Genomic DNA, 10317 nt, shown 5'->3' on the forward strand with positions numbered 1-10317 from the left:
CGACGCCCTCTTCTTCCGATGGAAACTCATCTGAACCATGACATACCGTTTGGAGACTGACTTGTGGGGCGGCCCGTCGACTGACAACCGCAGAGGCGCATCTCGCGTCTGCGCCAGAAATTCATGTTCCATCTGTTCAAACCGACTGACAGCTTGGCTCACCTCACATCTGTCTGTCTGTCTTCCTACCTTGTCTGTGTTCAGACCAAGCTTCCAGACGCTCTCGACTCGACATGACATCCCCAGCCTGACGGACAGTCTTCCAGTTCCTCGCAACACCATCCACGCCTGGATTCCAAATCAGTCGCAATATTCTGCATCCTGAATCATGGATCACCAACAACACGCCCACAGAGGCACCTACAACCACGCGCCGTCCCCTCCTCCATCCAGCCCATCATTTGCCATGCTCACCGCTCTGCGCTCCGTGTCGTCCATTTTCAACCACGCCAAGTTCTCGCTCGACACCACCAGCAAAGCCGCCTGCTCTGCATCGACATTCCCCGATCAAGCCACCCTCGTCCTGGTCTGGACCAGCAGGTCCCCTTTCGCCCTAGTCCACGCCGCCTCCAGACCTCGCCATGCACTCGAGACGCAAGACTCACGCTCGCTCAGCGCAGCAAGGGTGCAAGGGTTCCCATTCCCTACGCCGATCCTCCCTCAGCCTCCCCGCCGTTTGCTTTCAATAATATCCTCCCAGGACTCATCCACGGCCCACCCCCACCCTCCAAGACGACCCCTCCTTTAGCAAACGAGGACGCTCCTCTCCAGTCTTCCGTCGTCTCCGTCCCCTCCATCTTGGAGATGGGCCACGCCCGTTTGGGTCTACCAGCCCTCGGCGTCCACCCTCGACCACAGCAAACGGTCGTCGTCGTCGTCGTCGTCGTCGTCGTTGCCCTGCCTAAGCTTGTGTGGCGTCGCGTCAAGTGGCTCCGTGCGCTCGACGACTTCGAGGTCGTCCCGTCTCCTAGTGGTCGGCCGCCCATATCTCATGTATAAGGACGGACGGCTATGTATGCGGCCGGTGTCACTCGCAGCAGTTCGCAGCCCGCCCTCCCGATGGTACATCCCGATGCCACAAGCACGACATGTCTTCTATTCTTTCGTCCGTCTTTTGGCTCTCGGATGTGATTCGATTCCTCCCCAGCGGGAACCTGAGGCCCAGGTCTGAAGTTGACGATACACTTTCTCGGATTCACGGCGCCTGCATTCTCGATCTTTGACTATTCGGTATTGAATGGCGGTCACCAGAGCGGCCGCATGGGGAACACGTCAGACAAATCACGACTAGCCTCCGCTCACCCTTCCCGATCCTCCACACCATCACGCTCTTCGTCCTCTCCCAGCACCCCACACTCTCGATCTTCTCTCATCCAAACAGGATATCACAACCAACGCTTCTCGTATTGTCCTCCTTCCCCTTGTCCCTCCACCAATCACTGCCGCATGACTTGCCCCTTAGCTAAGCTCGAGGCCTCGCCACAAGTCTGCTCGCGAAGATCCCGGGCTGCTCTTCGCGCCCGTACCCCATATTCTTGCCATGCTGACGGCACAAGCCACGTCCAGCCACCGGCCTAGTTTGAAGCGTAGCCCTACGACGGCGCCATGTCAGACCTGATCGGTCGGTTCATCTCTGGGTCGAGTCGAACACCAAGCCAGCTCACACATGGCATGGATACTACTGGCTGTATTTCTTCTTGTCCATCTGGAGGTCTCGCACTTCTGCTCCTCTGCGTTTGCTGTAATTCTCCGCATTTGATCACCTGGGGGGGGGCCCCTTGTCATCCACAACTGCCATTCCGACTTCCGACTCCCTCGCTCTGAGCGAATAGAGACACCCTGCTGTTGTCTTATGCTTAACAGAAATCCCGAACCGACGTCCAGCCAAGTCTCTGCGGTGGCACTGACCCTGCCGTGGGCTGCCGTCGACAGGGTGTCCTCCAAACAGGGAACCAGCTGCTAGTCGCAACACCATCTCTATTGGCAAGCTCCATCTCCCCCACCCTCTTCTGCGAGATCGTCTTGCTCTAGATATCGAGAGAGCGCATCACCCTCGAACCCCATGATCCCCACCCACCCATCCTTGCCGGCGCGTCCCACTCCGCCCTCTTGTGGCCTGGCTGGTATACCACGATGTGTTCTCTCTCCTCTTGGAAGCACGCCGGTAGTCTCGGATCTTGCCCTCGCGACGCGTCGTCGCCCGCGTGGCTGCTTCCCGTGGTGATACGAAAGCTGTCCGTCCCAAAACCTTCAGACACATCTCCACTCTGGTTGTAGCGGAACGGTGACATTCCCGCACGGCTGCGCCAGCCTAGGGAACCGGGGAAGTCCCTTTGACGAACCTTGAAGTCAAGGGTGACTGGGCCCTTTTTTTGCCAGCCCTGATGGGGCCTATCTGGTCTGCTGATGAAGGACGGAGGAACTCTTGACCACCGCACGGCGCGAGCCTCCGGCACCACTCGAGGCCATGCCATGCTGAGGCAAGGCCCGGTCACGCTCCCAACTCTAGGAGCATTTGTTCCCGTCATCTTGACCTCATATCGAACCGATATATTGACATGCTGGTATCCATTCGTGGCTGACGATGGGAGTCGGGCACGGGATGTGGCGCTCATCAGCCACTCGGTCCCGAAGGTCGTCGTCGTGAGGGTTGTCTCCTTTGTAAAGCCTGTTTTTTTGTTTCATGCAAGAAATCGTTCGACGTCGCCCAATCACGGCGCTAGCTGCCCAATACCCAGATCAAGCCACAATCCAAAGCCCTGGGATCCAGACGGAACTTCCTCTTGGCAGCGGCTAGGCGGTCACGGACGGTACGCCCGTCTGCGTAGCAAGCTCGAGGGGGAGGAGGGAGGGAGGGGGGTTGTGACTTGCCATGTGACTCAGACCTGCGGCCAAGCGGTGTGGATGGATGTCTCAGAAGCTATGTGCTTTCCTACGTACGGTGTGCGGAGACGCGTCTGCGTCTGCTCGGGGCTGGGGAGCCGCTGCCGCTTCGTATTATCGCAGATAAGCCTGTATGCCTTTTTGCTTTGCCTGCCTGCCGCCTGCTGCTATCTCGAGTATGCCGGACTATCCTCAACCTTGGTTTTCTAACAGCTTGCAGGCGAGGCCAAGGGAACTGCCGGGGCGACTATTCCCGATATAATCCAGTGTGGCCCGCTAGTCTATCGAGAGAGCTAGCCCGTAAGTACAAATATGCCATGAAGGTCCAGTTGGGACTGGGCATTACACCGGCACTGTCGAGATGCAGCTCTCTGATTTGTCACGACGCTTGTTTGTGTTTTGATCAGCTGGACTTGAATATTCTCGGGGAGGTCGCACAGTTTCAGCTAGGTGTCGTTCGATGTGGACTTGCCCACCCCCTGAGGACTTGTTTTACGATATGCGTCTCCTCGGGTGCGAGAAAAAGAGGCTGGCGAGGTTGTGTTTTCGAGGGGTGCGACTCGCGATGGTTTCCCACGACGGCAACCAGCATGACGAGAGGATGCGGATGAATCCTGTAGAGCAGCGCTACTGGAGGAAGAACTTATTGGTCTGCGACAGATTCTCAACAAAACTTTGAGGGGTAGGATGAGAATGTGCTCGGCAGCTGCTCCAAGGGCTTGATGGGGAGGCAGCCGGATCCTCTACGATCTCCTCGTCTTCTTCGTGTTGGTGTTGTTGTGCTTCGCTCATGAGACGAGAAGCCCCTGGTCGTTGGCAGGTCTTGTCAACTGGTGAAGGCTGGCGAGGACAAATGTGTCCAAAGATGACCTGTCGATTAGGAAATGACAAAATCCAATGTTAAGGAGGGGGCAGTGGGTGGAGGCAACGCCGATGGGCTTTGTGATCTCTGGAGACGCTGGTTCTGTTGTTCCGACCGTAATCCCCGCAATTTGAAGTCGATGTTGAAGTTAGAGGGATATTAGACTCAGCAACATCTTATTTACACTTGCAGTTGTACAAAGAGCTCATGTATTCATTTTCACGCAGTGCGTAGCACCTCGTGAATCTTGACAAGACAGCCAAGGAGCTAGGACTTCTATATAAACAGACTCTCTACTGAACATCACAGCTGGAGAGGAATTATGAGCTACTCAAATCTACGGTCGTCCAAGGTAGATACAAGATCCTGGCTTTCGTGACCAGGTGTTTGCCCGTGTCGCCAAAGATGTTCTACAGTATCTGGCGCCCTGTCTACTGCATGGCAGACACTTCCATTCAGATGGGAAAGAGGATCTGTCGATCCAGCTGCGACAATCACGCCATTTCCTTTGAATCCCGCTCTTCATGATGGAATCTATGGTTTTTCTATGACGCACAATCGAAAACGCTGAGCAAACATGGTCTAGTAAACACGGTGGGCATATTTGCCCCTGATGAGCTCCCCCTTTTTCATAATCACCCAGGGTATCGGCGCCATAAGCAAAGCAAAGGCAGCAAGAATCGTATTCCCCCACCCCAAACCCAAAGCGTCGTATAACGGAGGTCCTGCGAGAGGAAGGAATGCCCCAAAAATACTCCTAAAAATTGTCGAAGCGGCGAGAGCTGACGCAGCGTGCATAGTGAATGCATCGACAAGATACGAGGCCAGCGGGCCAAACACAAACAAGATCCCGACCCCAACAATGAAAGTTCCAATCATCGGCACCAGCCAAAACACCCCCTTTTCTGCCGTCCAACCGTACATTAGAAGCCCTCCTGGTATCACCGGCACAGAATACGCCATCAAAGGAAGGCGAAACTCCGGTCTCCGGGCGCCATGCTTCTGAGATAGTGATGTAGCTACTTTATCTCCCCAGAAAGAGACAATAAGGGTGCCGGTCACTGTACCGATACCGACACCTATGAAGGTAAGGCCGGAAGAGCCTGCGGAGAAGCCGTACTTCTCAGTGAAGACCATTGCTACCGTCGTGAAAAATAGGTACTTGCAAAGGATTGTCAGCTAAATTCGACACGAGTAAAGCGGCTGCCGTACCAAATATCCGTAGATGACTGCAAAGTATGCAGATAAAGTAAACACAATGGGATGAAGTATCAAGAGCCTCAGCGGTCGTTTGATGGCCCGAGAGAAGGCCTCTTGGGGCGAGACGCCGTCGTCTAGAACCGAAGTGTATCTGGGATTTCCCGTACGCTTTCTCGTCTTTTGCGCTCGTTTCTCGAGCAGAGCTTTTGCAGAGGTTTCCCTCAGAATCAGGAGCATTGCGAGTCCAAGAGCACCCGCCTGTGACACGAAGCCTTTGTCAGTGACGTTGTCTTTTGCCTGTTGTACAGACAGCTCGTGCCAAACCTACCATGATGCACATCGCCCAAAATATCCATCTCCAGCCAGCATACTCCGCCAAGAAGCCGCCCGCCGCAGGCCCCAGGACTGGTCCGAGGAGCGGCGCGAGAGAGTATACCGACACCGCTCTACCCCTCAGCGCTGGAGGTGCGACGTCCGCGATCGTGCCACCCCCGATGGACAGTGGGGCTGCACCGGCGCATCCGCTCAAGAAGCGGAATACCAGCAGAACCCCGAGATTTGGCGAGACGGCACAAGCGGCATTGCAGGCGAGAAAGAGCACGTTCGAGATGCTGTACGCTGGATATCGTCCGTAGAGCTCCGACATGGGCGCAGCTAGTCTATGCGTCTTTAGCAGATGCCGCGAGACCGGGACAGTTCGTGCACTTGTGGAATACACTTACACGGGACCGAACACGAAGCCCAGATTGAAGATTGATACAACGAGTGAGGATAGCACACCGTCAGGCGCATTGAAGTCCTTCAAAATCTCTCGGACGGCAGGGGCGGGCATCGACGACGCGATCGCTCTGGGATGTGATCAGGATAAGATATTTCCAAAGAAGATAGTCGGTTGCAATACTCACGCTTGTAGCGTCAAGATACTCACAAGCACAATCTGAATCCACCTTGACGCCATAGCCCAGTTCATCGGATTCTCCGGATCGTACGGCTTGTTCCAGTCCACTACGAACTTTTGTGACGCCGAGTTTCTCTTCTCTCCCCCCGTCACGCTAGAGGCATCGCTCGCCCATGTCGAAAAATACGGCGATCGTTGTGATTCGTCATCGTCGGGTATGCTGCTGAATGCAGCGCCCATGTAAAGGCTCAGCTCGTCGACGGGCCCTGGAGGCCCATTTGCACTTAGTCTGAACCACGAGAACCCCGAGGTTCTTGCGGTCTGTGGTACATCGTCCCAAGAGGGGTCTGATTTTCGTTTCTCCACGGACACCGGAGGCGGGTATTGAGGCTGACCCTCGGCTGATATGATCGAACCGTGATCCTCTTCAACAGCCATTTGTCGCTGCTATCGCCTCAGGGCTGTGTGTCACGAGAACATCACACAGCAAGTTGGACAAGTTCCCACGAGAGAATCAATGGTGGCGTTAGAGGAGCAAGTGTCGAGTGCATCGTGTGCAAATGGCGTGGAACTTGCAAATCTCTGCAGCACAGCAAGATTACAGTCTTTGTTTTTCGGGCATAACCGCCCTTGCGTTTCAATACTAGCCCACTTGCCGCAGCCATACGGTCTTTTAATCAGTGTAAGGCAGACGGTTGCTATTCCTGAGAGCACTATGGTGTTGTAAGTGACGCGGCCCCCACTATATGAGGCACATTCATCTGTTCCAAATAGATTCGATGACAGCCTCTGTGGCTGAAGTCGGCATAGCTATCTGTAGTCATCGAATGCAATCCGTACGGGCATGAACGAAACTGGCTTAGACAGCTGTATTAACGACCAGCAGGCAGTCGCGGTTGGTGACACTGAGTGGCCCAAACTCCCTTACGACAATGCCGTTTAAACCGAGTCTGACAGGTTGGGAAACGGGAAGCCAGCGTGACATGAGGTTCTGGCCGCTGTTGGCGCGGTAGTAAACTTCAGGCCCCTGTTTCAAGTTGTCCGAGACTGAATCGCACATGGCCTTACCAATAGCATGGAAACTTCAACGTCAGCTGTCACTGCCAAGACAGAGCCAGGGTCCCTTCTCTCAACTCCGATCATAAAAGACCACATAAGTCTCGGTCTCCAAAATCGTTCACCCTGAGATGCAGATCGCATCATTGGTGGCATGGCAGCTCGGAGAATGGAAGTGCGCCATGATGCCATCCAATGTGAAAAGAAAACTCATACCGATTATAAGCATAAGAAAATCTTATGCTATGGCTTCCGACGTTGAAGTTGGCTTTGAAGCATTGACTTTGGCAAACGCATCTGGCCCTTGGTGAATTAAGTGTGCATATGGAGCGTTGACAGTGCGACTTCACTTCCAGATCCAGTCACATGCAACAGACCGTTCAAGGTGGGTGAGTTTGAATGGTCTTGTCTGATGGATTGCACTTCTCGTCAAATAATTCTCCAAACGCCAGGCGTGGGCTTGTTGTGAGTGCCCACAGTCTTGACCTACGTTATACAAGTCTGGTAGGGAGCCGCAATGCATGTCAATAACTAAAAAAAATGCTATCATCTCTTCCGGTTTGCAGTAATCATTCTACATTCGCTTCTAACAAGTAACTAATGAGAAATGAAGGAAAGGATCATTGAGGAGGCTGAGGTTCACGGCTTCCATCCAAAACACCCAAAGCCTTGATGTCCTAGATTAAAGAAGGGACTGAGGAGAAGAGCTGAACAACGATTTGAGATAACCGGCACCTGCCAAAGGGTGCTACTTCTTCTTCAGAATGGTTTGGAGATCCTGCCTTTCCAAGTAATTGTGGTGCGCACCTGCCGCGCGCGTCGAGGCGATCCCCACGTTCTGGATTTCACCTCACTCATATCGACTATAAAAAGCCTCCTCTTCTTCCTCGACCTCTCGCAATCTTTCTTTCTAGATAAAACGTGGACGTCGCAACTGAGCAGCCTATCCAAAACATTTCACCAGACAGAGCCGTCTTACCGAGATCGCGAAGCCGATCTTCCTGTTAGTCTAGCGATACACAAAGCAGGTAAGAACAAAAACGGACTTCCAAAAAAAAAAAAAAAAAGGGAAAAAAAAGAAACATCAGCTGACCAGAGACAAGATCCCAGCCGAGTTTTTAGCAACAGCATCGCTGCCATAGGAAACGCAGGCAGCCGTGTTGCCGACGATGTCAAGCCTAACAAAGGCAAGAAGCCTCGTCTTGCCAAACCCCCCGCTGCTGCCAAAGCCAACAAGAAGCTCAAGACTCAATTAAGCAATTCGAAAGAATCCTAAAAACCAAATGCGGGAAACGCACCTTCGTTGTCGCTGAGTTTTCCCGGTATGCCTTCCAGCAGACGAATGATGGGGCCAACATAACACGCATAGTTAACCCAACCGAGAAAACGAGGCAGGAGGAGGGAGACGACGACGACGAAGTTACTGGCAAAGGCATCACCTCGTCGCAGATGTGGGAAGCGGCCTCAGCCATGCCAGCAAACCTCATCGGAGTGCGACGATTCACCGAAGAGGAGTAGGGTCGGATCATGGCCGAATACGTGCGCATACTGGACACAGTTCCGCCCAGGCTTCGCGCTTGAGTCCGCAACATGTGGATGCTGAAGCTGCTTCGCGACGCGTTTGGCAAAGAAGCCACTAAGGTCTAACGGCTTTCGCGCAACACATCGTGGCTAAGGATGCTGCCGAGAGGAAGAAGTCTAACACCCCAGCCTTTTCCTGACAGGCTCTACTCTGCTTCTAATACTCGTTCACTTTGCTTCTTTTGCAACTCTTTTCTCTTCGGCATTCCTTCTTTCTTCCCTTCTAAGTTTTCTTCTTCGCAGTTTGCCGCCTGGAGGCGCAACTTGTTGACTGCCGTATGACTCTCACGGGGAACTATTCGAGGGCCAGGATGGCTCACAGAGAAAACTCTTGCGTGGATGTACCACAGTTATAACTCTATCATGACATTCCTACGTTCTATCCCAAGACACTTTCCAACCACCTTTGTGTTGAACATGACTGGCACAATGTGGTACCATCTAATTCAGCTCCAGCTACTAAGTCTAATCTACGACGCAGTATCTAATGCTGGTGATGTACATGTGTGCAATAAGCAATGCCATGGTCCTGATTTCCTTTCTAGAACATCTGCGGATTTGGCATCTCTATTGTCTGTCCTCGAAACGCTCAAAAAAGCCCCCCCACAAGCCGCAGCAACTTAGTGTTCCGAGCCCTCGGAGGAAACGAATCCAATGTCATGGTCGAGGTCGACTTCGGTCGGTGCAGTAGATTGCGACCGGCCCATGTTGTTGTTGTTGTTGTTGTTGTCAGAGACTTGGGAGTTGGCAACGGTCTCCGGCACAATCTGACTGGAAGCGGGCATAGCTGCCGAGACATTGTGGCTGGAGGTCTGCTTGGGCATAGGCGGAAGCGGGACAGCAAACTCTGACTCCTTGCCAGTATTCTCCTTGTCGTCCTCGCAATTGTCTTTCATGGCGTTGCGCTTGGCAATGTCCTCGTAGCCGTCTGGTCCCTCGTTGTCGACCGGTCCCCGGCGTCAAGGCGGTCGTTCATGGCCTGAATCTGGGCGTCGTGCAGGTCGGTCATTGTATTGCCGTTGGCGCTATTGTTCGTTGTTTCGTTAGCCAAGGTCTGGGCAAGCTCGTCGTTGCGCTGCTTGTAGGCCTCCCAGGCATCACTGAATCTCCAATCGAGAATGGCTGTGATGGTCAGCATGGCTGGATCTGTGGTAAGGTACCTCACGCAGGAAATGAAAGCTCCGTACCGCTGAGGTTGTCGAGCTGTCTGAGGGGCTGTGCCATGTTGACTGTCGTTTTGTTTCTCATCTTCTTGCTGAGATGGAATGGTGGAATCGAATAGCAAACCAATGCTGATGTCGTCGTGGAAGAACCATGGGAGCGCTGACTCGGCTGGCTTTGAAAATGGGTGTGATGGTCGCAAGGCGTGGACCAGCTCGTGCTGATTGGACTGCCACGTTGGATGCCGACAACTGGACCGAAGTGACTGTCCCTACTTTGCCTTACTTTCCGGAAATGTAGGCAAAGCTGAAGAGCAATGGCAGCGACGAGGAAGACGGTGCAGGGATCTGAGCAGGTGCAGCTTTGCCACGAAGGTAAGGTAGCTCCACAAGGAGGCGGCACCAGTACACTGGTCCGACTTACACCACCTGCATGGATGCCGCTGTCTGCTCGCTTTGGAAGCTGCCCTGTTGAGCTCGCCTGACTCTTTCCTTCCTAGAGTCACCAAGACTGACTGGAATCAAGGGAACGAAAACTCGGAATTTCACCTCTGGCCAAAGCTTCGCTTAGCCCAGGCTTCTTCCACTGCCACAGTCCTCCCACCCGCTGTGCCGCCGTCTGCGCCCGGGCGTCTCTTGACTGCGAATTTTCCGAATTTCGTACCTGCCTTTTCTGT

General features: G+C 53.7%; 2 protein-coding genes across 2 annotated transcripts; one reads left to right on the forward strand and one right to left on the reverse strand.

Moving 5' to 3' along the window:
- Nucleotides 1-328: 328 nt before the first annotated feature.
- On the forward strand, nucleotides 329-999 carry CGCA056_v005889 (uncharacterized protein; the record flags this gene model as incomplete). The annotated part of the gene is made up of 2 exons (XM_037321140.1): nucleotides 329-526; nucleotides 616-999. The coding sequence occupies 2 exons, from the start codon at nucleotides 329-331 to the stop codon at nucleotides 997-999; spliced, it is 582 nt and encodes a 193-aa protein (XP_037179445.1).
- Nucleotides 1000-4327: 3328 nt separating this feature from the next.
- prlG-1 (MFS transporter prlG) lies at nucleotides 4328-6281 on the reverse strand (the record flags this gene model as incomplete). The annotated part of the gene is made up of 5 exons (XM_037321141.1): nucleotides 4328-4906; nucleotides 4958-5203; nucleotides 5274-5604; nucleotides 5668-5793; nucleotides 5851-6281. The coding sequence occupies 5 exons, from the start codon at nucleotides 6279-6281 to the stop codon at nucleotides 4328-4330; spliced, it is 1713 nt and encodes a 570-aa protein (XP_037180357.1).
- Between the last annotated feature and the right edge of the window lie 4036 nt (nucleotides 6282-10317).

The sequence above is a fragment of the Colletotrichum aenigma genome (assembly GCF_013390185.1).
Source record: "Colletotrichum aenigma strain Cg56 chromosome Unknown KSG_Cg56_contig04, whole genome shotgun sequence".
Classification (NCBI taxonomy): domain Eukaryota; kingdom Fungi; phylum Ascomycota; class Sordariomycetes; order Glomerellales; family Glomerellaceae; genus Colletotrichum; species Colletotrichum aenigma.